The 26,471-nt window shown below is 42.3% G+C and overlaps 2 protein-coding genes across 3 annotated transcripts in view; one reads left to right on the forward strand and one right to left on the reverse strand.

Annotated features, from left to right (window-relative positions):
* Nucleotides 1-4,435, forward strand: rab20 (RAB20, member RAS oncogene family). The gene is made up of 2 exons (XM_034573657.1): nucleotides 1-605; nucleotides 3,247-4,435. Exons 1-2 carry the CDS (start codon nucleotides 416-418, stop codon nucleotides 3,846-3,848), a joined length of 792 nt encoding a protein of 263 aa, XP_034429548.1. The 5' UTR covers nucleotides 1-415; the 3' UTR covers nucleotides 3,849-4,435.
* Nucleotides 4,436-4,846: 411 nt separating this feature from the next.
* col4a2 (collagen, type IV, alpha 2) overlaps nucleotides 4,847-26,471 on the reverse strand; it is a 56,973-nt gene continuing 35,348 nt past the window's right edge. Inside the window, exons 5-48 of one of the 2 annotated variants that reach the window (XM_034575057.1) lie at nucleotides 21,680-21,814; nucleotides 21,542-21,586; nucleotides 21,325-21,441; nucleotides 21,171-21,239; nucleotides 21,003-21,038; nucleotides 20,863-20,916; nucleotides 20,738-20,773; nucleotides 20,601-20,642; nucleotides 19,573-19,656; nucleotides 19,386-19,430; nucleotides 19,231-19,272; nucleotides 19,101-19,136; nucleotides 18,964-19,008; nucleotides 17,827-17,884; nucleotides 17,060-17,173; nucleotides 16,824-16,973; nucleotides 16,626-16,697; nucleotides 16,393-16,544; nucleotides 16,203-16,275; nucleotides 15,937-16,043; nucleotides 15,614-15,797; nucleotides 15,161-15,205; nucleotides 14,793-14,867; nucleotides 14,603-14,701; nucleotides 14,259-14,480; nucleotides 13,960-14,121; nucleotides 13,686-13,856; nucleotides 13,420-13,563; nucleotides 13,175-13,300; nucleotides 12,899-13,080; nucleotides 12,481-12,544; nucleotides 12,297-12,371; nucleotides 12,097-12,204; nucleotides 11,859-11,966; nucleotides 11,687-11,758; nucleotides 10,759-10,884; nucleotides 10,538-10,654; nucleotides 10,125-10,286; nucleotides 9,577-9,675; nucleotides 9,331-9,477; nucleotides 9,123-9,239; nucleotides 8,520-8,711; nucleotides 6,881-7,167; nucleotides 4,847-6,089 (exon numbers count right to left, since the gene is read on the reverse strand). In XM_034575057.1, the coding sequence (XP_034430948.1) occupies nucleotides 5,835-6,089; nucleotides 6,881-7,167; nucleotides 8,520-8,711; nucleotides 9,123-9,239; nucleotides 9,331-9,477; nucleotides 9,577-9,675; nucleotides 10,125-10,286; nucleotides 10,538-10,654; nucleotides 10,759-10,884; nucleotides 11,687-11,758; nucleotides 11,859-11,966; nucleotides 12,097-12,204; nucleotides 12,297-12,371; nucleotides 12,481-12,544; nucleotides 12,899-13,080; nucleotides 13,175-13,300; nucleotides 13,420-13,563; nucleotides 13,686-13,856; nucleotides 13,960-14,121; nucleotides 14,259-14,480; nucleotides 14,603-14,701; nucleotides 14,793-14,867; nucleotides 15,161-15,205; nucleotides 15,614-15,797; nucleotides 15,937-16,043; nucleotides 16,203-16,275; nucleotides 16,393-16,544; nucleotides 16,626-16,697; nucleotides 16,824-16,973; nucleotides 17,060-17,173; nucleotides 17,827-17,884; nucleotides 18,964-19,008; nucleotides 19,101-19,136; nucleotides 19,231-19,272; nucleotides 19,386-19,430; nucleotides 19,573-19,656; nucleotides 20,601-20,642; nucleotides 20,738-20,773; nucleotides 20,863-20,916; nucleotides 21,003-21,038; nucleotides 21,171-21,239; nucleotides 21,325-21,441; nucleotides 21,542-21,586; nucleotides 21,680-21,814 (4,851 nt within the window). In that variant the 3' untranslated portion in view covers nucleotides 4,847-5,834. The remainder of the gene's footprint in view (nucleotides 6,090-6,880; nucleotides 7,168-8,519; nucleotides 8,712-9,122; nucleotides 9,240-9,330; nucleotides 9,478-9,576; nucleotides 9,676-10,124; nucleotides 10,287-10,537; nucleotides 10,655-10,758; nucleotides 10,885-11,686; nucleotides 11,759-11,858; nucleotides 11,967-12,096; nucleotides 12,205-12,296; nucleotides 12,372-12,480; nucleotides 12,545-12,898; nucleotides 13,081-13,174; nucleotides 13,301-13,419; nucleotides 13,564-13,685; nucleotides 13,857-13,959; nucleotides 14,122-14,258; nucleotides 14,481-14,602; nucleotides 14,702-14,792; nucleotides 14,868-15,160; nucleotides 15,206-15,613; nucleotides 15,798-15,936; nucleotides 16,044-16,202; nucleotides 16,276-16,392; nucleotides 16,545-16,625; nucleotides 16,698-16,823; nucleotides 16,974-17,059; nucleotides 17,174-17,826; nucleotides 17,885-18,963; nucleotides 19,009-19,100; nucleotides 19,137-19,230; nucleotides 19,273-19,385; nucleotides 19,431-19,572; nucleotides 19,657-20,600; nucleotides 20,643-20,737; nucleotides 20,774-20,862; nucleotides 20,917-21,002; nucleotides 21,039-21,170; nucleotides 21,240-21,324; nucleotides 21,442-21,541; nucleotides 21,587-21,679; nucleotides 21,815-26,471) is intronic. The other variant, XM_034575058.1, reaches the window with a different exon arrangement.

The raw sequence follows: 26,471 nt of genomic DNA on the forward strand, positions 1-26,471 counted from the left end.
TGGAATATAAAGCAAATGGGAGACATGTTATCCAAATTTGAATAACACAATGTTATAAATAAAATATGGAGGAAACTGTGGTGATGACTCTGCCTCCCACACAACACTCGTAGAAAATCCTGTACTGTTGCCTACTAGCCAACACTGGGGGGAAAAGCCGTCCCTCGCCTCCTCGCCTGTTCACCTACTTCCTGTGTCACCTCAGTAACTTTTGAAGTCCAGACTGAAGCAGCGGATCTGAGGAGTCAACACTGAGCCGTCGCTCCTGGAAATGTCGTCTGTCAGCGGAGCTTGTGCGAAACGAGGAATATTGTTTACGAACTAGATCCGAACTTATTTTCCCACGAGTCACAGGACAGCAGGAGCTCTGTACCCGGCCCCCTGTCGCCCGGTCCCCCGCAGCATCACCCGCACCATGCCCGAGGTGTCGAAGATGAAGAAGCCCGACGTGAAGGTGGTCATCCTGGGGGACATGAACGTGGGGAAGACGTCGCTGCTCCACAGGTACACGGAGAGGAAGTTTAAAGACACCGTCAGCACCATCGGAGGGGCGTTCTTCCTCAAGCAGTGGGGGCCCTACAACATCTCGATATGGGACACAGCCGGTAATGACCTCCCCTCTTCGTCTTTTCTCTCCCACCGTCTGTTCTTTTAACTCTTATCTCGTTTTCCTCACCTGAAAACGCGTGATCCCTCCACTTGAGGCAATCACTGGCATGTGACCGCTGCTCGGGCTGCGTCATGAGAACCTGTGGCTCTGCTGCTGGACGTGTGTTATTTACTTTTAATGACAACAACATAAATTCCTGCTCGATGACAACTGTTCAGGTTAAAACATCGCAAAAACAACACGTGGATCGAGCGCACTGATGTCAAACAACCTTTGAAAACAACTTTAGATCTAATCTCTCAATCTATGCACAGCCACACAACTTGTTACAGCAACACCAGGTCACGGTAACTGATTGATTTTTGTTTATTTGGGAACAGATTCAAGTTTTAAACTCTCAGAAATTTAGGGTTTAACAGTGTAAAGTGACGTTTAACTGTTAATAAGATACTTAACATAGTCCGCATTAGGTTTTGCTGTGTTATATTTATTATTGCCACCCAGATTATTTGGGTAGAATTAATAATGGGGGGAATGTTACTGAGACATGGGGCACTTCTGACTTCATGTCAAGCTAAGTCTAAAATGAAATCAATATATGTTTAATCAAATCTACTTTATTGTGCTACAGCAGCTGCAGAACAGTACATTGTGTAACACACAACAAAAGGTTGAAGCATTTTCTTAAAAACAAAGACCTGTTTGTCAGTTGATCCAACACACGTCACTCATCAAGTCAATTCGATGTTAGTTTTAGTTTCACGTCACTTTTAAATTGACAATTTTTCATTTCTGGCAGTCGCTCAGACCATCTGAGAATTTTATTTTTTAAACACGTCAGCTCTTGGCTTTGGAAATCTGCGATCAAAGTTTTGTCACACACACGTGAACTTGTGCTTCTCCTGAACTTCTGTCCTACGAACAACCCCGGGGATCACGAGAGCGCCGATGTTTTAAGATTCATCGTTTCGTAACTCAAGTAAACCAATTTTTGGTCTTTCTGTCAGCTGTGACTGGAATAACTGCACAATACTGCTGACGAATAAAGCTTCTAACCGCTCTACATTCCAGTATTGTGTAAACATAAATTACTGTTACTCTTCTTAGGCAAATACACAGGTCACTGAAATGGTTGGTGAGCCATAGAGATAAGGGAAACGCCGCCCATGTCACCAGTGAACCATTTCCTGTCTCTGTTCCCTAACTTCAACAAAAAATGAAGCTGTGACACAGGGTCATATTGAAACCTGGTCCTATGGGGCACAGTTTCACATACATTAAGACGTTTCACCGACTTAAAAACTGACTACCCTGTTCCTCTTAATAGTCACATGACAGGGTGATGACAGGAAACTTGACTCCCCCATGCTCTAACCTGCCCTTTCCAAATTTATGTGCAATACTACTTTCCCAGAGGCAAGAGAATGACGAAGTTAGGGTTATACAAATATGCAAAACCGAGTATCCTTCTACTGCACACTCTTTTTACTCTGATGCATCCCAGGAGTTCTTTTTGTCATTGGACAGAACATGAATTGAAACACAACATTCATATTGGAATCAAAATTACTGAACAACATCATCTCAAATATCAACATTGGATGGTTTTCTTGTCCATCATATATTATAGTAAACTCAGTATCTTCCATCTTCTATCAAGGATTTTAAAGATATGACCTCAGGCATCATTTACAATTCTTTCCAATACAAAATGATGAATAGATTAGTTCAACAAACTATCTGCAGATGAAAATATATGAATCACTGGTTGCAGCCTTGGATACTGTTTAATCTGAGCTGCCAGTTTATCAAGTATATTCAGCTTAAACTAATATAGACGAATATAGCAGACCTGCAATATATCCTGTCTTCATGAAGGTTATGTTTTTTGTCCCTGTCCGTTGGTGTGTTTGTTTGCCAGCGAGATTACGCAAAAACTACTGAATAGATTTCCAGGAAACTTGCTGCAAAGATGGGACATGGGCCAAGAAATACCTCATTAAATTTTTTGAGCAGATCTGGACCAGTCGGCAGATACAGGAATTTGTATGTTCATTTCTTTAACATTGTGAAATATGGTGTTTTTTTGTTGTTGTTTTTTTTTAAGCATTTCACAGATTTCCCAGGAAATAATGCACGGATCTTGGTGAGAAAATGTATTAAACCTGGAATATTTAGGGGACTGAAACAACAAACAACATTTTAAGATGTCTTATCAGAGAAAACATAGGTGTTACTGATATCATTAACAATGGCTTTCTTCAGTTTAAGTGTCTTAGCGCGAAAAATACCTGAAACTGAAGCAGCTAAATGGAAATCAGCTGTTTTTCCACTGTATTTACACCTGTGCCTTTCCTGCTGTGACATGTTGAAGTATCTTCTGTGAGAAAGGCAGATTAGACTCCATTAGTTTTAGTTAAGCGTGCCTAATAAACCAGTAACCAACAGATGCCCCCAGTGGAAATGTTTCCACACAATGTCGCCTTTCAGGGATCCTAAATATTTCGACAACAAAGGTTGTTTCTGTGCTCAAACTGCTGACTGGTTGCACAATCTCTCTCTGTGTCTTTTCTCCACTGCTCCTCTTGCAGTTCTTGCCGTAGTAACTATTTGTTTATGTGACTTTGTCTCCGGAGGTCGTGAACAGTTCCACGGGTTGGGCTCCATGTACTGCAGAGGTGCGTCGGCTGTCATCCTCACTTACGATGTCACCAACTGGCAAAGCTTGGCTGAGCTGGAGGAGCGCTTCCTGTCCCTGACCGACACCGCTAACCAGGACTGCATTTACGCCATAGTGGGCAACAAGGCTGACCTCACAGACCCTAAAGCCCAGTTGTCCCACGACTCAATCGGAGGTTCGGAGGATCAAACCCAGTGTGCGGAGGAAAGGACAGAACCACAGATTCTGTCCGCGTGCCCAACACCCCCGGCCTCTCCTGCATCCCTCTCTGGGCTGATCCTACACAAACAGGTCGCCCACGAGGACGCGGTGGCTCTCTATGGGAGAATACTGCGCTACAAGGGCCTGGAGGACCAGAGCAGCCTGCCTCCGGATAAGATGTGCTTTGAGACGAGTGCCAAGACAGGCTACAACGTGGACGCATTGTTCGAGACACTGTTCGACCTGGTGCTGCCCTCCATCCTGAGGAAGAGAAACGAAAACCAGGAGTCTCCCACAGTCGACCTGGAGGTGTGCAGGGGGGCAGGCGGCAGGCGGGCCAGATCGACCTGCTGCTAGAATCTGCCTGGACGAGGTGGAGAGGCTGCCACAAGCAGAGACTTGTTTTTAGCAAAAGACAATCAACACTTTGGTCTAAGCACCAAATACTTACTGTGATGGTACCAATGATTTGCCTTGATTAAGACGCAATAGCATGAATCACCTCCCACTAACACTTACACACACACCCACACACTTTGATGCTACGAAGATGGTCAGAAAAGTTCAGTGTCCTGAGACATTTCCTTTTTGAATATTGGAAATTAAAGTGCTTCCTCATCACTCTGTGCTTTTTGAAACCTTCCACACTAACGACTGAAACTGCACTTGTATCCCAAAGATGTGTCTGTGGGCAAATAATGCACATGAGTCAATCACTGCTATTTTTAAGATTGAAATTTAACAGCACTAATTGTTAGTTGGGTGGCACATTTCACTGTGTTTGTTAGAGTTGAGCTGTAGGGGTTTTTGATAAATCACAAAGTCTTTTATTTACTGATCTTTATATTTTATTGCCACTTTTGGAACTTTTTCAATGAGTGTAAATAGTAAAAATCCCTGTTAAATTTTTACCTATGCTGTCGTAATAAAGATTTTTATTTTGCAGTTTGCCTGGTCAGTCAGATTAAGAATTCAGTATTCAGATACAAACTCTGTAAAATGTATAAAATCCGCTGCTGAAATTACGTGTTTTTACAAATACCAGCGTCGGCCCTAATCCTTATCGCCAAAGGCTCTCAAATCCCATCTTTGTTGGCGTCATCTCTTTTTTCTCCTGAGATCTTTGTGTTCCTCCAGCTTTGCATCAGCTGCGTGTTAGAAACATCAACATGCCCACTCGCTGGCTGCAAATCTTCCTGCTGTATTCACAAATGCGTCACTCTGCTATTATGCCGACGTTTCTCTAGGGGCCTGTCAGGATAAAGTTCAGCAAAAATGTGTGGAGCAACTGACTCGGACATTTGCACTCTCACATACAGCTCCTCCTAAAAAACGTGAGTTAAGTGACACAGAAATATAACAAACAATATTTATTTTTTACAGTCCAATGAAAGGAAATTAACATAATTACATTGCAGTTAAAACAAATGTCAGTGTTTTTCCATTTGCAGCAAACTGTTTATTTCCAAACAAGTGAATGTAGATGAAGTGGAACATTTGACCTACTTTCTAAATTGGGTGAAATACTAACAACCCCGGATCAGGGACCAGACCGAGGATTTGCTGCAGTCAGACCTTTGATCGAGGCTGTTCACGTTCTGTTCTGTTGCCAGCGGTTAAATAATTAGTAGATTTGTAAAGGAAAAGGGAGTGTGGCGTGAGTCATGTTAGATAAGGCATACATTTAAAACTCTTAGGGACCTGGGTCAAGTTGGTTCAGCTGGTTTAAATACAAAGAGAATCAGTGCATTGTATGAACATTCGGTGCAAGAAAAATAAAAGAGCTGCGGGCTACTTTTGCAGTAGTCGGATAAAGGAAATGCGTAAAACAAGTGTCGTATTATAAAAATAGGTTTTGTAAGAGCATTGGAATAAAAGCGGTATAGTGAGACCTCAGATGACACTCATCATATGGCTGAGAAGTGGGGTCAGTGGTTTTATGGCCCTATAAACAATAAAAACATCTAGATAAACTGAAGCGGTGCATACACACAGGCCTCTTTGGTTCAGCTGTACGGTGTCTGATCTGTGTCATAGTAGCTGAGGTAATAAGTTAAAACAGTAAGCACCAATCCACATTTAATATAAAATACTTCTCCCATTAATGTTGTTGGCTTCGTTATGTGGCTTCTGATTTATCTACAGTGGGACGTTTCACTCAAAGCTCAAGGAATCACACAGTCATTGTATATCTGAGCTCTATGGGAGAGGGTTTGGCTCCGTTTGCATTGATTTCAATTCGGTATTTCAGATCCCTCACTTTGGTTTTTGAATATCGTGGATAGAGAGATAACACAAGACCACCGTCGATGGATCAATTTCTTTTTGTTTCTGCGGAGTCTCTCACAAGTTCTTCATGCAGACCTGGCAGCGGCTGATGCGTGACAGGAGCTGGCCTGCTTTCAGAGTCTCTGATGCTGGGTTAGCGTGGAACGACTGATCGATGGAGGTTAGCCAGAAGCTCTGCTTGTTAGCAAAGTAGTGGCACGTCCCTTTGGCTCCGTTACACTCGATGAACGGTGTCGTGCGGAAGTCCTCCAGGCAGGAGCCGGGCGATGACAGGGACTGACCTCCGCCCTCGTTTCCTGCTGCTGTGTGCTGTGGAGATAAAGGCGAGAGGGGGAGAGAGGAGAAGCCAAACGTTCAATAAATAACATGGGACATAACGAAAATAACAGTGAGCTGATCGTACAAACAAGTACTCCCTCTTGCAGTGAAAAACTGGGAAAAGAGACAGGAGCTAAAACCAAGTATTTCAGACAGAGGATGAAAAGAGGAGCTGCAGCAATGGACAGTTTGAGGAAAGCAATGTTTGTTCTGAATATTAACACATGTAAACCTTATCAAGTAATCAATAAAACATAAACCTGAATATGAGCAGAATATGTCTCCATTAAAGTCAGTTCCACGTACACGGACCTGCTGCCAGAAATACTTACTGGTTCATCAAGTGCAGAAAATAATGTAATAATTGCCTAACTTGCTTCTGCATGATGTTTGTTACACAGTGGTTGTGATGTTCTGGGAAATTATTAAGCCTATTTTACAGAAATGTTAGTGACCCATTTTAAAGCTCTGTGTTTTCAGCAGGAATTACGAGGGAAGGGTTTAAATAGAAATTTAATTGAAAAAAATAGTTTAATGTTGACTGTGATAAACAATGCAGAACATTGCCTTACCCTTCAACACCAATGATGACTAACCAAAGACTTTAACACTAACATTGTAGTAAAACTAAAATATCACCAATATGCAACTGTTTTTACTTTTCCTAAGGTTAGAGTATCATGCTCTAATAATTGACAATAACAGGACGATGGATGAATATTAAACTGCTGCACAAAGTATCTGATTGTTCTTCTAACTCCAGAAATGAAGGCAGGACTCACCATGAGGTAGGAGTAACCGATCCACAGGCTGCGCCAGCCGGCCGGACACTGTGGGATGGTGATGTCCTGGCTGTGGACTGCGATGGCAACTGACGGAGCTTCACATACCGAGCAGCGGCTGATGTAGGGTTTAATTTCTCCCTCTTCCACGGGCATCATGGGAAGAGGGGCCGTTGTCGACAGCCAGTAGGACTTATCATTTCTGCTGGCGTAGTAACACAGGTCTCCAGGATTGCAGTAGAGGAAAGGCATGGTGCTGAAGCGGGGGAGGCAGGAGCCGGCCAAACCTGAAAAGGACAAATGGGCCAAATCATAGAGGTATGACACGTTTCATACACAAACTCAATTAATTTAATTCTTTTCATTTTTCTATAAATTACACTAAATAGGAATTATATCATTTCACATTTAAAAAGTATAAACTAAAGCTACCATGTCACAATTGTATGCCTCTGCAAACCAGTGAGGTTGTAGGAAATATGTTCTGCTCTTGAGTTATGGTGTTAAACCAAAGTTTTTGCAGACAATTATAATGTAAAAGTTGACCATTGACCTTTTGGATATAAAAAGTAATTTCATGTGACTTCATTATTTTATCCAAATGGACATTTGTGTGAAAGTTTATACATTATACCGTATTAATTCTTGAGTTACTGCGACAAATGTGTTCTGATAATGTTTGAATGCCCTTTGACCTTTGTGCCTGGCTGAATGACATTCCTGCAAGATGATCCTGGGATGTTGAGATCATTAGAATGGGATGGACGTAAATAAGTGCAGTATATGTATCTCAGGCTTATCATGACACTATTTCTAGCGTGGCAGCATAAAAATAAGAAATTTATAAATGAAGAAAAAAAAGCAGATTTTAATCCTAGGACTTGGGAATTCAAAAGTTTTAAATTTTGCTTCACAGTGACTTGATGTGACTTCTGGACAATGTGCCAGAACTGACCTGAATTATGGGGGAACAGTAAATCATAATCTAGAATTAGAGAAGAAGTCGGCGGAGTAATTTAGCTGCAATGATAATCCAGTCACAACTACCTAACGCTAAGATAACGGAAGCTATAGCATAAGACAACATTATCCAACATAAGCTACTAATAGCACCAGACCTGCAGAAAATCCCCTGAATGTACTGAGCTGAGTATTAATGCATTTTATAACTTAGGACTTGTTGATGTTTTATTTCTTCCATCAGAACTAACTGCGTTGTATAAAAGGTGCTGAAAACTAAAATAAGTATGACATCTGCTGCTGATATTTTCCAGCCGTGTGGTGTGACAGAGCGAAGAGCAGGCTTGTACTGGCTGGCATGCAGACTGTAATTAGATTTTGAGTTGGCGCTACTTGTAATGTGAAACATTTTCATGCCCTGAAACTAACTAATTAACTAACCACCAGCAGGAGGAACTGATGAGGCCGACCGCTCTGGTATGTCTTCTGGTTCAATGGATCACAATGTCAGAGGAGTGTAATGTGGGGGACGCTCGCCTAAACAGTTAATGCATTCTGACAGGACTGCACTGTAACACACTCACTGTATTTGACAACACAGGGTTTTATCCTTCCAGAACCCTGTTTGTACCTTGTAGAATTTTGAAATGAAATCATTTTATTGTCCATCTCAACTTACCGAGGTCCTGGTTGTGGGCTTTTTCCTGGCCCTCGAGGTACAGCAGACTGTAGCCGTTCCACAGTTTGGACATACCCACTGGACACATGGGCGTCTGTTCTGACTGACTGTGCTTAACCAGTAAGTAGCCGACACTGACACTGCGGCCCGCCATGCCAGGTAACCCGGAGATCCCAGGGCTGCCACGGCGACCTGTTGGGGAATGAGGAGTTCAGAGGTGTTTTTCGCAGAGTTAACTTATCATCCTTAATAATAATATCCAATCCAAAAACAGTTACAAAACATATTTTTAATCATAGATATTTGAAGATTTGAACATTTTCATCATTGTAAGCTTTTCCTCATCTGAAAATAGCATGTAGCATCTCCAAAGACGTTATATAATAAAACATCTCGGCCTTGAGGAACATAAAAGTCATTAGCTCACTGCGAATCATTTTCACTTCAGTGCTCAATGGTTCATTCCCTGAATCAACTCTCACAAAAAATAACAACCACAACTCTCTTGGTGACTGGTTCGCTGCTTAATTCTTCACCTACTTTAAATCCTTTAATCCAGGCTTATCAACCTAATCCTAAACTGCCCCACAGCGTCAGACGCACCTTCCATGCCTTGCAGACCGGGGTGGCCCATTCTTCCGACCTCTCCACGGAATCCAGATGTTCCTGGTGTTCCACTGATCCCGGGCATGCCCTTCTGCCCAATGGGTCCCATGAAACCTGTAGAGTAAGCAGTGATGTGGATGTTGCTGAGCAGGACATTTCTCACTCAGAGATGCTCAACAGCAAGGGGTTTATGAGAATAACTGACCTGCATCACCAGGAGGACCCTGTGGCCCTATATCCCCTCTCACCCCCACCGGTCCATGGAAACCCTGTGGTCCTGCAGGGCCCCTCTCTCCCGGGACTCTGTCGGGAAGTGGAGCAGGACCCTGGCTTCCTGGGTACCCACGGTAACCTGCAGCAGGGATGGATTGTGTAAAGACAAAGACAACAGGGCACATATGCTGCAGATACATGATATCCATTGAGCAGTATACAGTAGTGCCTAATTTACCTGGTTCCCCAGTGTTTCCTTTTGGACCAACTGGTCCTCTTTCTCCCTTCACTCCAGTATGACCAGGAACTCCCATCATCCCTTGCCCCCCTTTCACACCTGCAAGAAAAAAGCACATCAAAGAAGATTGAATATTTCAATATTTGCAGGCTACTTGACTCTTGAATTGTACAACATTGACACTGCAACTAATTGTCTTTTAACAATATTATAATTCTAATATTGTATATTATTATGTTTTATTAATTGTGAAAAATGTATTAGTATGTTGTGTTTAATGTTAGCAGCCCTGTCTGTCGTGCACCATGAACTCAACAAAAACAAGTTCTGAGGTCACTGCAAACGGTAAACTGCAAAAAACACTTGCCTACTGCCATCAGGTAGTCATACAATCAGTGATACATTAATGTTCAAGTATCCTAAAATAATGACATCATTTAACAACATATTATTATACTGATTATTTATTCCGTCATATCATATCATATATCGTCCAAATGGCATAGACTAAAATGTATTTCAGAAAATATTCAATATTTCATCCATACCTTTCTTCCCAGAAACACCACTAGGCCCCCTGAATCCAACTGAACCTTGATATCCTTTGGATCCTTTTACACCATTAACTCCAGGATACCCATTACTTCCTGATATGCCCTTTTCTCCAGGGGGAGCGTCCACGCCGGGAAATCCTCTTGGTCCAGGGAAACCTGAGAAACAAATAATTTAGTTTTGATAAATACACATAAAATGACCCAGATCTATTATGCAGATTCAGCAAACAAATATTATATTATATATTGAATCACAATGATGAAACTAATTATGACCACATGCAGGAAAATAAAAAAATTCTCTGCAGCAAAAGCAGAAAAACAGATGTGCACCGATGTACCAAAGTGATCACTGGTCACCTGGATTGACGTTTCCTTTGACAACAGATTCCTGTTAATTTTCTTACCTGGTAATCCTTCACGTCCTATAAAACCAGGGTCCCCACTCTCTCCTGGCCTGTCTGGGGTCCCATCTGGCCCAGTGGGGCCCCGGAATCCTGGTGGCCCTGGATGACCCTGGTCCCCTGAACAAATTAAACAAGGGATGATTCCAAGTCTCAAAGTGGTCCAAGCACATTGTAGCATACATTATGAAACTGCATGTGAATGTAGCAGAGTAGTGGCTGACCTAGAGTTCCCTGGAAGCCTTTCAAACCCACAGTTCCTGGAAAGCCCGGCTGGCTGTTGGGGTCACCGCTCTCTCCCTTTCCTCCTTTGACTCCGGGCTCGCCAGCTGGTCCAACGATATCCAGACCTAATAAGAGTATGAACAGAAAAAATACACATTACCCTTAGAGGAAGACATATTTGACTCATATTCAGGTTCGTCATATTGTCCACTGCTGCAGCTCCTCTTTTCAGCCTCTGTCTGAAACACTTGGTTTAAGGTCATGTCTCTTTAAGCCCCTCCCCTCCTGATAAAGCTCAGTCTGGTCTGATTGGTCAGCTGGTCCACTCTGTTGTGGTTGGTCATTTGCTTCCAGTGTGCATAGGAAATGTCGTCCTTCTCTCTCGCTTACTCGGCTTTGTTAGGGGCCTGCGAGACTAGCCCAAGGCGTGCATTACGCAAATGTGGAGCATACTGATGTTAGGTTACGTCATAATTCCTGAATTATCAGCAAGACTACTGATGAGGTGTACGAGGGGCTTCTCCTTTACTGCGGACTTTGGGCTTTTTAATTCACAAAAAAAACTATATAACACACTTAAACATGTTTCCTTTAAAGTATTTCTCTATAAAACTAAATACTCATAACTAAAAAATGCAACAGTCAAAGTTAAATAAATGTAGGTATTATTAGTTTACATCTCACAAATTCAGCTAATTTGTTACGTCAAGACTTCATAGGTGTGTTTTGATCAGACTTGACTGACAGTGAAGAAATCTCTCATGGGAAATAACTAAAACAATTGTGTGTTCATATTGAACCTGGTTACCGAGCTTCTTTGTCCTTTCATTTGTAAGCAAGCTATATGAATTCGTATTTTGAACTTAAAAGTTTATTCTAGTCATGACAAATACACAAAGGGTTTGTTTTGAAAAATTCTTGTCATACCTGGTGTTCCTGGGATACCCTTCTGTCCTTTCAGTCCATGTAATCCATAAAGGCCCTTCAGGCCAATGAAACCTGCAGATGTTTGCACAGATCAGATGATGGAATATGGTGGAGCGACAAGTATTTAGTTTTAAGGGAAAAGAAAGACTGAGCACCGAGCTGATCCTGTTACCTTTGTTGCCTGGAAACCCAGGAAAACCCGGGCGGCCATCTTCTCCAGGAATTCCAGGAAAGCCTTTTTGACCCTGGTTACCAGGAGTTCCCCTCTGCCCGTCTGAGCCTGCAAGAAAACAAAATGTACATGGGTCAGAGTGATTACAGTGGAATTCTGATTTAATGCATACCATATAAATACCACGATATATCTAAAATGAAATGTGCATAATAAAGGAGTGCATAAAATCTCTTACCTCCTTGTCCTGATATTCCTGGAACACCTGAATAGCCCTTTTTCCCTTCAATACCATCAAAACCAGTAGCACCCCTGTCCCCAGTGTATCCAATCAGTCCTGTTTGGCCTGTCAGGAGGGTGTCAAACATCAAGTATGAGAATGCAAACAGGTGCTGATCAACAACAGAGGAGAAGTAATTAAGCTGCATGAGTATGTACCGAGAACTCCTTGGAAGCCGTCCTCTCCTCTCAGTCCGGTGGGTCCTGGAAGGTCTATATGAAGACCTTTATCACCTGTAATAGTGTTCAAACATTTACTAACACTTCAAATATTTTTGTCACAGTGATTTGAAAATTGAAAGCTAAATCCCAGATGGGGTAGAGTTTAAAATTGACGTTGTACCTCTGACCCCCTTCCTGCCTTTGTCTCCTGTTGCACCATAGGCACCGGGACTTCCTTTAATTCCCTGAAAAGGAATACATGAATATGAAATAAAAAACATCATGACAAACGTGTCAATACATCACTTGCAGCCACAAATCAGAAGATCAGATCAGGAATCTATTATGGTAGGGGGATAAACAGGGGACAGATTTAAAAACGAATGAGATATGCTGAGAGTTTTATCCTCTAGTATGGGTCCAAAAACACTGCATCATACATTTTTCACATTTTACTGATTCATTAATTTTACAACTCCCTCCAGAGCCACAGGAAACATTTAGTGAACTGAACTTTGAAATTGTGAGTGTCTGTTTGGGACACATTAATCAGCACTGGCGGCCACTTGCATGCATTTTCTCAGCATTGTTCCGCTCACCCTGTTTCCCGACATTCCTTGAAAACCAGAAATTCCTCGATTGCCAGTCGGGCCTGGCATTCCCTTGATCCCAGGGAGCCCCTGTGCACCTGGATCTCCGTAGTATCCTTTGTCATTGCTGGGATCTCCAGGTAAACCATGAGTTCCCCCGCTGCCAGGAAAACCATGAAAACCCTTAGAACCTGGAGGACAGAGTAAGATGTGAGGAAGAGGAGCCTGGGATGACAGAGATGCTGAGAAGGAAGGAGTTGCTGATGTCAGACTGTAGCTCCGCACCTCTTGGCCCGATGAAACCTTGATTTCCTCGATGTCCGCGCTCTCCCTTGACACCCTTCATGTCAACAATCATCTTGGCAGGGATCTGAGGCTTCTCCCCTGATGGACCACTCACACCACGTTCACCTGGCACATGATGGTGAGGAAGAAAGAGATGCTTAGTTTATATGAGGGTCTCAACAGAACTCAGCAGACTAATACTTTTCTTGAATCACAAATATTATGAAATTAAATATCAGTCTCACCCTTCAGTCCACTTTGACCTGTCACTCCTTTTAGGCCGACTTGGCCTGGCACTCCAGGTTCTCCTGGCAGCCCCCCGAAGCCCTTCCCCCCGGGATAACCCCTGCTCCCCTCGAAGCCTGACATGCCGGAAGATCCTTTATATCCTGGGAAAGAAAAGGACCATCACAAGTAAAAAACTAAACATAAAAAACTTCATGATATTTGATTTTCAATATTACTCGACGTAGTAATGACTAGATTATCAAATCAAATATGAGGAACAAACCCTTCATTCCTGGGGCTCCTGGGCGTCCATCTGCACCTGGCTCTCCAGGATTACCAGATGAGCCATACTCTCCAAGGACACCGTCATCACCGTACCCCCCAGGCATTCCTTTTAATCCGATGGGACCTGGAGGGCCTGATTCTCCTTCACTTCCCCTCTCTCCAGTGAAACCTGAGCAGGATGATGAACCATAAGGACACACGAAAAAGACGGTCAGAAGTGAACAGGAACTTTTCTGAGAGAGGGTACTGTGTGTTTGCCATCTTTGCCTCACCTGGCTGTCCAGTAGCACCATGAGGCCCAGGTTGACCTGCTTGCCCAGGATCACCGGGGTAGCCATACTTGCCAGCAGGCCCAGGCCTCCCTTGCTCCCCCTGCAGTCCTCTAGGTCCACTCTCTCCTTTGAAGCCAATCATTCCAGGCATGCCACCCATTCCTGGTTTGAATGGAAGGACAAGAACATGAGACAACAGCTCTCGAATTCTTAACTCTCCCACAATTACTGAAGATAAGGCAAGAAGTCAAACTAATACAGGTAGGTGAAATAAACTGTTGAGTTTGAACATCACTAACCTGGATGTCCGGGATCTCCTTGATTCCCAGTCTGGCCCTTATTTCCTTGAAGCCCAATCAGCCCAGAATCACCGCTGCCTCCAGGTGAAGCCCCGATGATCTCTCCATGAAAACCCTTCTCACCTTGTCCCCCGTGTCGCCCGGGCATACCGGATGAACCAGGGACACCAAGTGAACCTATGCTGCCAGGAAATCCCACTTCACCACGTGGGCCGGGAAAACCTTTAATGGAAAACCATTAAAACGAAAGTAAACAAACAGGATGAAGGATAAAATTCAAGTCAAAGTTCAGATGTGATTCTCTCTATCCAATGATTGGCCAGTGTCGTCTTGTCATTCCGTACCTGGTGGTCCAGGACGGCCACCCACGCCTTGCTCTCCTGTTTCTCCTTTCTCTCCGTGAACTCCAAGTATACCCCGTGGTCCTTTTTGGCCTTGTAGACCTGGTTCACAAAACATACAAAATGGCATAAAACATTATTCATAGATATTCAAATGCAGGAAATACAAAACAATATTTTTTTGTTGAGTTACCTTGGAAACCTGGTAATCCAGTGGGTCCTGGAAGTCCAGGCTGCCCAGGAGGTCCTGGAAGTGTATTACAAGGACCTGACAATAAAATAACAGAAACAGAGTCTTCAGGGCAACATCTTGGTAAAAGTGACTGTTTATGTGTGACTGTTTTATATAAAACTATTTTGATGGTTGTCTGCTGCCCAGCGTGAGTTGTTTTTCAGAACATGATATTATCATTACATTAGCTGGTATGTCAACACACTGAATCTCCAATTGTTAACAATTAAATTATCAGGCACACAAGTCAAATAATAAAAAGGCAAAGCTGTTATCAGAGAGCTGTTAAAAAGGAGGCAATAAGGGGAAAACCTTATTAGACCAGCTACCTGTTACATCCACCTGTCCTCCAGCTCCTGTCGGACTACAGCCGCCTTTCAGTGGCAAAAGAGAGAGAATGAAAGAGAGAGGCATTCGGAACCAGAGTTATTCAAAAGCACAAGCATTATCTCAAACCAGCTCAGCTGCAGCTGGTTTGAGGGATGCAGCCCCTGCATCGAGGAGACAACAGGGGGCGAAGAGAGAGAAGTAAATTAAATGGCAACATATCCTCCTCATGCTTCGTCCTTTATTGATCACAAGCCATTATTGGTCATTTGCATTTCACTGCTTTGCATCGTATTACAAAAGAGAGTACTTTCAGACAGTCATAGTAAAATCAAATATTTAGATTGAAAACAGTTAAAAATCACTGTAAAGTGGTAAAAGCCTTGAAGGACAAAATATGCAACATGTTTAAGACTTGATGAAAAGGAGGAAGGCAGCGGTCAGCTGACTCTTACCTGGACTGCCAGTTGTTCCAGGAACTCCATGATAGCCTGCAAGACCGTCATCACCAGGTAAACCACGCTGGCCTTTGAGGGCCCCAAGGACGGCACCTGGCTCTCCCCTCTGCCCGGCTACACCGGGTTGACCAGGTAGACCTAGGAAACCTTTGTCTCCACGTTCTCCCCAGGGACCTTCTCCCTGTTCACATGAACCAGTTACACTGTGTCTATGACTGACTCTGACCCTATGTACATAATAAGGCAATTGATAATGATTTTAAATATGATGAGTATGTTTGATGTTACACCGTCATTATGAACATGACTGATGGACTCACCGGAGGACCTTGGCTACCAGGGAAACCAGGTAAACCGTTTAGGCCTGGAACACCTTGTGCTCCCGGCTCACCGTCTCTTCCAGGATCCCCCAGATCTCCAGGATATCCTGCGTAGATCAGACACAAATACACAAAGATATATACAATCCATACAATCCTGAATCAACACACGTGCATACAGTAGACACACACATAACAGGTTACTTTATTCCGACCCACTTGTAGCCTTGGTGCTGATCTGAAATGAAATAACATATAGACTGCACCTTTCTGTGTGGCCACACTTGCTTTTCCTTTTTGGCCTTTTGGCCCCGGTTCCCCATTGAACCCAGAAGAGCCCTGGAAGACATCATATTAAAGAGTGAGGGAACAAAGAAGAATGGAAAATAAACAATGGAAAATAATTATGAGGATGTGTAATTTTTTATTCTTTAGTTTTCATGATTTGTCTCTTACAGTGGACCCATCATTGCCCCGGGGACCTGGGTCTCCTGAATCACCCTCCTGACCGAACTCTCCCGTCATCCCAGGATCACCTGGATTCCCAACAGGGCCAGGTGGTCCCGATGGAGAGTTTACAACACTGCACTCACATTCTCCATGGTCACCTACAGGGACCGTCAGATATGATCAATACTTCATCATGATATGAACAATCATCATTAGTTAGGACAGTATGGTTACAGCACCTTTCACTCCTTTATAGCCTGCGTTGCCGGGCCTTCCTCTCCCGCCTGGAGCCCCCTTAAAGACCTCATCCCCTGGAAACAAACAGAAATACAGTTAAATCAATTTCAGGAAGAAAGGAGAAAACAGCAAGAGATATAGTATATATAAAATTTACTATGAGAGTATCAAAACAAATGCACAGTAAACCACTCTCTCACATGTTTGTGTGCGTCCTCGAGAGCCCATGGACCCTGGGCGCCCCTTGGCCCCTGGGGGTCCTACACTGACTGCAGGGCTCCCTGGTTCCCCTTCTGGGCCCTTCTCTCCTTGTTCCCCCTTTATGCCAAATGGCCCGAAAAAGTCCCACACTGAGAGGAACAAATGGAAGAAGGTTCAGTGGATTCTGTGGATCAAAGTGTGGAGGAATCTCTTTGTTTAGCTTTAGCTGACTGACCTTGTTGCTGTGTGTCAGAGGCAGGACGTCCTGTGGGTCCGGGGAAGCCTTGATCTCCTACTGGGCCCCTCTCTCCATGTGGACCCCGCTCACCAAAGGGACCCGGAGGTCCACCTTTTCAAATCAAAGGAAATGGAATAAATATTTGTTAACTGCAACAGGTAACATCAACTGCATGAATCCATTCTTTAACCCATAGCTCTCTATCAGATTATAGATGAAAGTTTATAAAGGGTTTCTAAACCAATGTAGCTGTATTTGAGTATGCTGTTATAACAATAACAACAATAATAACAATAACTGTTGTGGTTATTATAATACCAGATTTATTCTCTTCATCTGTCACTAGGTTTCTCTGAAAAAGACCCTTAATTTGTACCCAAATCAATAACTTTTAAGTCATACATTTTTTTTCACTTCATCCAGCTGCCCCCCTGCACCACCTGGTCTGCATCCTGTCAGGTGATGCCCCTGAATAATCTTCATCAGGTCCATATTTATCTTGAGCACCTGACTCGCTGTGGTCGGTCACAGCTGAACTTCAGTAATACCCCAAATTTCCCTCCCAGAGTTTCACTTCATGTCAGCAACAACTTTGTTAAAATGGCTTTTAACACTGTCAGACTGCGCGCGTGTGTGAGTGTGTGTGTGTGTGTGTGTGTGTGTGTGTGCGTGTGTGTGTGTGTGTGTGTGTGTGTGTGTGTGTGTGTCTCTGTCTGTTTCCTCTTTTCTGTTGGCTCATTGTTTTTGTGTATTAATCCACATACCTGCTGGAGACCATGAGGATCCAGATGTGATCAGCTCTCCTGGTTCACCTCTGACTCCCTGAGGCACAAAGTTAACGTCAGTGTCATTATACTGTGTGTGAGCACAAAGGTGAGATGTGGACACACTGTTTGAAATTGACCACCACACATATCCTGTTTCTGCAATGTGTCGAATCCCTATCCCGTTTTTCCCTTTTTTAATCTCTGTGTGTTGTTGTTTCACTTCTCCGGGGTATTTTTCACTGGCTGTGTAATTTAATCAAACGGAAACATTTTATTGTCTAATTCTACAATTTAAAGCAACGTTTTATAGGTTTGAAAAATATTTGATGACATAGCCGGAGCTCTTACTGACACCTAGTGGTGGAAAATAAACTTAATTTTCTTTAAATTTAGACACAAATTCTTTTCTTACAGTGTGACAGAATCACATATATATTTTACAAGTGCTTCTTCAAAAACTTGTTGTGATATTCATGAAATATTCAAATGCCACACATGATGTTGCAACCTCATCATTACATTGGAATATTTTTTGGTATCTTGTGCGTCATTACAACACAAACATTTGACATCTGTGAACATTTTTAATTCTCAGCTAGATCTTAAAATAAACTTATGTAGGTTTTAACAATGCGAACACGAGTTTGTAATAACGTCCAGTTACTCAAGTAAAAATTCCTCTACGAGTAACAGTCCTGCATCGAGCATTATCAGCAACATGTACATAAAGTATCAAGAGTTAATTACGTTTAATTCAGAAAAATGGCCCCTGTAATTATTAAAGTACAAAACTGGATTATTATCACTGATGCATTAATGTATAAGTAGCATTTTACTGTTGTAGCTGGTTGAGGTTTAAGTAACTGTTACTAATTCATATCGTTTATAGGTAGTTTGATTTGTATGATCATGATTTATAATTGAATGGTAACAAAGAGGAAAGTTACATGTAAGTTTACAGTGGAAATATCTCAGATTTGTAAAGTGCAGCACTTGTGTAAATGTACTTAGTTACATTGTCATTATTGTCTTTCAATGATAATCCAAATACTATTTTAAATGCATTTATTTTTCTTTTTTTGAAAAAGGTTTGAGACGTAAATTCCAGGAATCACAATCAGTTGCTTTTCTCACCTTATATCCATCTCTGCCTCTTGGTCCTGCGTCACCAGAATCCCCCTGAACCAGAGTTTTCATTCATCAGGTTATAAAATGACATTTTATTCAAATTTGATGATACAATAACAATAAAATCTTTCACACAGACATACCCTTGGTCCAGGTCTGCCATCTGCGCCAGGTTCACCCTGGAACAGCATTCAAAAACAGCATTAACAGCACGTAACATGTGGATAGAAGACAGAGCTTTGCTGAAATGTGAAGAAATTCAAGTTTGCTGACCCGTGATCCAGTGAATCCCATTACACCAGTTTCTCCTTGGTCCTGAGATCAAACCAAAAAGTGACGTCAGTGCCGTGGTGACGTGTGAATCTATTTGTGTACGTGAGTATGAATACATATAAATGGGTAAAATCGCCAATGAGCCGATGACATACCACATCTCCGCTTTCTCCTTTCAGACCTTTTTCTCCAGGACTTCCCTACAATAAAGACAGTTGAGTGTTTTTGTGGAACATCACTGTTTGTGTCGCTTCAATCTATAATTGTTATTTCAGAGGCCACATTTCAGTGTGGTTACAGCAGGGTAATGACTAAAGAAGCACATGTCGCTGATGGACAGACCTTGACTCCATAGTGGGGTCCGTAGGGGGGCCCAGAATGAGGATGAGTGGAGTTTCCTTGCACGCCTGGAAGTCCAATGTCCCCCTGTGGTGGGAAGTAGGAATTGCCACAAAAGTCAGCCAAAACTCGGAGAGAAACAAATCATCATTGGCTGCTCACATCCTCTACACATGCACAAGTACTAATCCCAAGTAAAAAAACCTCTTGTTAAAATGCTACTGGTAGAGTTACAGAAATATAACAAGTAGGTAATCTGCAGAAAGATTCCTGCTGTGACTGACATATTATTATAAATCTAATTACTAGATTGTAAATACTGATGCAGCAGCGGCATTTGGGGAACTTAAGGGAACCTGACATGATTACAAGGGCAGAAGAGAACGACAAAGAAAATATATTACATTTGGGTTATCTCCAATTGTAGATTTTTGTATTGGTCACTGACATTTTTAGCAGGGAAATATCTTTAGTGATACTACTAACGAGGACGTTACATTTTTGTGGAGGGGGGGGGCATACATTTTGGTACAGATCCGGATCAGGGGGCGGGTCCAGGATTCTTTTTTTTCCCACTTTCTTTAACGTTGCAAGATATGGTGTTTTTCAACATTTAGGATAATTCATGGATCTTGATGAAAAGAATCACACATGTTTAGGGGACTGATATTTATGAGTTTTTGCAATTTGGTGCAGATTCAAATCAATAAAACTTTGGATCTAGTGAATTTAAATCAAAAAAGACTAACTGCCACTGTAGTTTAGTAATTTGTTGCAGTGGTGAAGATGGTCGGAAAACACTGACTTTATCTTTTATAATTAGTGTGGTGAAATGTGAAATGTATTAGAAGTTGCATTTAATGCAAGTAATGCATAAGATCATAGAAAATTGTACTTAAGTACAGTACTTGAGTAAAAGTACTTTGTTGCGATGAACTGCTGAAAGTCTTATGAATGACTTCATGTCGTTTTCATGTAACCACCGACTGATCAGACATTAGTGATGCATTTGTACAAACATGGCCACTCACTTGGTCTCCTCTGATTCCTTTAAACACTTTGGTCATGGTGCCCTGCTCAGAAAAACAAAAACACAAGTGAGGTTGTCTTCTTACATTTGCACAAGTTCGAATTTTGTTGTATCATATTCACGTAGTTGTTACGTTACCTTTGGTCCTCGTGGACCTGGACCCCCTGGGGGACCCTTTCAGAAGACAAACAACAGGATCCTTATAAGCACTTGATATCATAATAGATAAGGCTTCTCAATCTAAACAAATGCACAAGCTTTACCTTTGGTCCTGGGAAGCCTCTGTTACCCTGCCATCCTGGCTTTCCTGGAGGCCCCTGACAAAAACCACATGAAAGACGAAGTCAATGGGAAAAGTTGCAATGTACGTTTTAGATAATTCATTGGATTGAATTTGACTTACAAATATTCCGTGCATCCCTGGTGTGCCGGGATCTCCCTGTGGATGGACGATTAAAGAGTTACGATGTAAGCAACATCTGTACGACTTTGCACCTATGTAAAAGTATAAATGCAATTTTATGGAGCCAGGTGTCCTTCAGTAGTAAAGTAATACATGGTGTGAACTCACCCTGAAACGCTGCATGTACACACTCAGCTCCAGAGAGTCTCCCTTCTCTCCCTTCCTGCCGGATTGTCCCTTGGAGATGAAGAGCAACGTTCAGGAAGTCAAACTCTACGTGTTATACACGTCACTATCTAGACAGGGTTAGAGTCGCACTTACAGGAAAACCAGGTGAGCCATTATAACCAGGTTGTCGCGATAAACCTGAGTCTCCCTTTGTCCCGTTACAACCGTCAGCACCTGGCCTCCCTCTGGGCCCAGCTTGTCCTGGGTGTCCCTGCAGCGAACGTCAAATCAAAACAGTCACATCCAGCAGAATAAATGAGAAAACACAACGACATGACACTGGTTTCATCCAGACTGGTGGATGGACTTACAGGTATGCCATCGTTTCCTGAAAACCCAGGAACGCCGGTTTGTCCCTGCGGAGCAACAAAAATCAAGCCTTTAAAAAAAGTTTTCATTGTCATATATTTTTAATTATTATTCTAAAAAAAGAGACAATGATATTTTACCACGCTTCCTTTAGGACCTATGATGCCACCACGGCCACCGTCGCCTTTGTGGCCCTTTTGTCCCTGGATGCCGTGATCACCTGGTCTTCCCGTAGGCCCGTGTGGACCCTGGGGACCAACAGGCCCAGGTTGACCCTGATGTTGGGAGGATAAAAAAAAAAGAGTTGATTAACTTCATTTCAAAGAAAGAATATTTTAATAAAGTATCACCCTCTGTACATTGACTTATATATTAATTTAATGTTAACTTTAATGTGAATTAATAGTTTAATTAATTAATCAATTGCATTATCATTTTTTTCTGTATCAACAATGTCATGAGTGCTGTTTAAAAAAAGCCAGGATGACAGTGGAGAGATCCCCGGTAAGAAAACAATGTTAACTTACCTTTTGATGAATTAGAAGATTTGAAAATAGGAAGAGTGTTGATTAAGGGTTTAGAAGCAAAGCATCACAACAATGCAACAAAAGAAATGCAATCATTCATTTCACACGTTTTCATGGTTTGCTTTCATGTGATTTTCTGTTTCCGTCACAAGGGGGAGACAAACCCTTTTCTTTTTCTCTCCATCAGCGCTCCTCGCTCTCTACAGCCACCCAGTGGTCACTTAGTGTACTTGCAAGTGTTACCTGTGACAAAATCTGCCACGAGCTTCAGAGGTAAAAGTCAGAGAAGCATTTAAACTCCACAAAATACATTTTCAGTGTCACTGGACTGACTTTGAACTTGTTCGTTTTAAACTTTTTAGACAGAAAACCAGTAGAGAATGAAAATTCTTGCAGACAATTATTATATTTATGTTTAAACCCAGACCCTCTAAGACCCACACAGACCATTTACCAGATAGAACAGTAAGATCGGTGCAGTGACCGAGCAAAAAAGAGTATGAGGGCAAAGAGCTTAGATATGTCCAGTTGAGAGGTGATTTAAACACACTCACACACAGATTCTCAGTTTGTGTTACTGTCATTCACGTGGCCGGGGGGAGATGCTCGAGGGGCACGAAGCAGATAAGGGTTGGTGGGATGGAAACAGAATATGGACAGAGTTGACAAGGGTTGAAAAAAAAAAAAACGTGAGGATAAAGATACTATGGGAATTTTGTGTGTTTTCATGGTCTGGGGGTTGATGGGGTCAAATAGTGATGACCTTTGAGGTTTGGGGGCCTGACGATGTTCCTGTGAGAACCAACAAACACAGCGAGGTTATACGTCCCCAGACAGAGATGCTCTCTGGGCCTTGTGATATGGAGCTCGAGCCAAGGGGTCTCAAAGGAATTAATAAAACAGCAGGGAGCCTAAACAATGTCAAATAACAATTCAAACAATCTCACAGACAAATTATGATGCAGATAGTGTTAGATAAATACAAATGATGAGTTTGCACTTAGGCAGATTGTGCGTCCTGTGTGTGTGAGTGTGCGTTTCGGGCCAAAAAGCCACCCATATAGCTTATTAACAGGAGGTGTGTGTTTTGTCTGTGCAGCTGCTGCCTATAGGTTCCGACAACAGACACACACCAGTCCTGTGAAAACAACTCAAACGCCACATGAACAACGGGAGTGTTTTATAGTCTGTGTTGTGTTTTTCGTACATTTAGAAATGAAAACAGCCAGATAGGTGGATTAGATGCTCACACGTGATGTGATAACATACATATATTTGTATAGTGTCAAATCATAATATACATTATCTCAAGGCACTTTACATAGAAGGTCGAGACCTTTAAAATTATAGAGAAATCAAACAGTTCCCACAATGAGTAGCACTTTGGTGACTGTGGAGAGAAAAACCTCATTAACTGGAAGAAACCTCTAACAGAACCAGACTTAGTGTGGGCGGCCATCTGCCTCGAACAATATATCTTGCCCATAATGGAGATGGTATCCCCACACTGGTTATAGTCATTTACCATTAATAAAAAGATTAAAAAAACACAACTTAATATGTTTACACAAGGCAGGAATAACATCACAATCTGGATTTATTCACAATATTATCGAGGATTTCCAGTATGACAGAGTTTTAAAGCCACCTGAGATGAAACTGTAGTTGAGCTCTGTGCAGCTGCACTGAGCCGTTCTTCTTTGAGCTAAATGCTACTGTTAACAAAAAGACACGTGAAGTAAGGTCAAGTATCGGCCCAAACACATCGTTCTCATTGACAGGATAATAATCAAGTGGACTCACTTTTTAAAAGACAAATGGTTCTGTCAAATTAATAGTTTTATAATAATTCACATTGAGGGAGAAGTTAAATATACAGTGATAGAGGAGAGGAGCGAGGTGGAGTGATGTTATTCAAAAGAAAGAAACCGTGTGTGTGTGTGTGTGTGTGTGTGTGTGTGCGCGTGTGTGTGTTAACTCCATAAGAGATCCTTGTCTAGAGCACTTCATGGTTCAGTATGTACCACTGCTGACTTTCTGCATGGCTTGAACACGGGGTCTGATAAATACCAGGCTCCTTATGTAGCTGATAAATGGGGGACATGTGCATACTGGTCAAAGAAAACATCCTGGATCTAAACTGTAAACACTGAAACGTAAAGGTAGATGTGCACCTTTGGATTCCATAAAGTTCATACAGGTATACAGCTGGAATACTGTTGTTCCTTTACAACTCGTCATTTCCTTTTTTCCTCTATTCTCTCCTGAGCCAGTCCTCCCCTCACTTTAATGACCAGTCCTCCACAGCTTCACTTCCTTCTTCCCTCCACACTCCCATCTCTTATCTGCTCAAACTACTTCCACACAGCGTTTCCTTGCCCTCCCTAAACTCCTCGCATCTATTCAAACCCTCCTTTGTCTGTCTGTATTCTTTACTTTTCCCGTCTCGGCCTGGCAAAGGCTAATCAACATGTTAACCTCCAGAGACAGATTATGTTGGGGGGGGAGAGAAGATAAAGTGGAAACCAAAAGTCTATGAAAAAGTCACAGGAGATGACAAAAAGTTGTTTTCATCCTGATATTTGTATTATTTTAAAGTTTTTTTCACTTTGGCCTCCCACTCGCTCGCAGAGACTTCTCTGGACAATGTCCTGCTGTATCCTCACATGGGCTCACTCCAACATTCTCCACAGTTTTTACAAGGGGGCTAGCAGGAGAAACCCAGGAGAATGTGAACGTGAACGAGTCGGACATTTGCGTTCTCACATACAGCCCCTCCGAGAATATCCAGAGTTCAGTGCACGTCTAAAAGCAGCTTTATTGTGACATAGCAGCTGGTGGATGGTCATTTAGTGGAGCACAAACCATGAGACTGAGAACCTGACATCTAGATGAGTGGAAGTTGAGTGATCTTCAAACAAACAAACATGATTCAGAATCACTAAAAGAAAACTGCTCACACATACATGCATGTCTGTTCAGGTCTGAGTTCTTCTCTGGGAGTCTTCGAAGGCCGGTCATGACTTTACCAGGTTATGAAGCTCAGACATGTGCTTCCCTCTGGCTTAATTCTGTAACTGTATCTGTCTGGGCTCTTTTATTTTCCTTCCCGTCAGAGTCGGCTCACGTCACAGCTTCAGCCTCGTGTCTCGTGAGCTCGGTAATGGCGAGCGGTGAGCCGTCAATCAGCAGTCGGATCTACTAAAGTCACAGGGGCAGGAGAAGGAAGTGAGGGGGGCAGAGGCTAGACGATCACAGCTGACCGGGCTTCTCCACAAGTTCAGCTTCTGGCTTCAACCTTGGTTATGCAGGTCATGAAGTCAAGCCAATTTTAGACTCTGAATATACAAGAGAAAGTGGATTTTTAAAAATAGAAACCCCAGCACTCTGAAAACTGGTGTCTGCTTTTTAGCTGATCACTTCTCACCTCATCTTAGGTCTTTTAAACACTGCACACACACACATGCACATGCACACACTCACACACACATATACACACACACACACACACACACACACACACACACACACACACACACACACACACACACACACACACACACACACACACACACACACACACACAAGGTGTCGTATGATGAGATGCTGACATGGCAAAAATGTTGCCTGTTTTTCACGGCAGGTGAATGTAAGATCTTAAAAACTATAGATACTGTTTTTCCTTTCAAAAGCCCCCTTTGAATATATTAAAGGATTAACCCCTTCTTTCATATATCTTACACGTCACTGACAACATGATCCAGCTGCACGTTTTGCAGCTGTAGGAATGTGTGCGGAGAATGTTGGACATTAAATTTGACATGGGAGATTCCAGATGAGGAGAAAGCTGGTGCCCATCAGCCGGCTGAGGTTCACAGTTTATTTCAACCAAAATCTTGAAAGTAAACAAGGTCCGGAGAGGTTGACGTCTTACAACTGAATATTAAAACCCAGAGGTTCAGGTTTTATATATTAGGTAATGTTGGACAAACAAGATATAAGGGTCAGTTCACCTGAATAGCCCAGACAATATATTTTCTCACATAATTTGCTCTTTTTGTGTGGATCTTCAGCTATTTTCTTGTAAAATGGGATTTTGTTTGTAGTGCTCACACCAATAAAGGACATATTAATAAAAATTCATTTCATCAACATGTTTAGCAGTTTGTTATATAACTTTTCAGCATAGAACAGTTTCAATCAAAACACAAGTTCTCCCTGTGAGATGTGGATTATAAATCTAAATCTAAAATCTGAATCTAAAACAAACACATGCCAATGCAGTTTCCTTTCAGCATCATCCTAACATTAACCTGACCAAGTGCCCTCGTGACATCTCACCCTTATCAAGACATCTCTGAGAAAATCCCAGCTTTTCACAACATAAAATGCAGAAAGCATATTC

Source organism: Hippoglossus hippoglossus, chromosome 21 (genome assembly GCF_009819705.1).
Source record: "Hippoglossus hippoglossus isolate fHipHip1 chromosome 21, fHipHip1.pri, whole genome shotgun sequence".
Taxonomy (NCBI): Eukaryota; Metazoa; Chordata; class Actinopteri; order Pleuronectiformes; family Pleuronectidae; genus Hippoglossus; species Hippoglossus hippoglossus.

Bases quoted from the DNA above. Each gene is read 5' to 3' on its own strand.
- rab20 (XM_034573657.1), top strand. From the start codon at position 416: ATGCCCGAGGTGTCGAAGATGAAGAAGCCCGACGTGAAGGTGGTCATC. The intron at 606-3,246 runs GTAATGACCTCC...TTGTCTCCGGAG, and splicing joins CTCGATATGGGACACAGCCG to GTCGTGAACAGTTCCACGGG.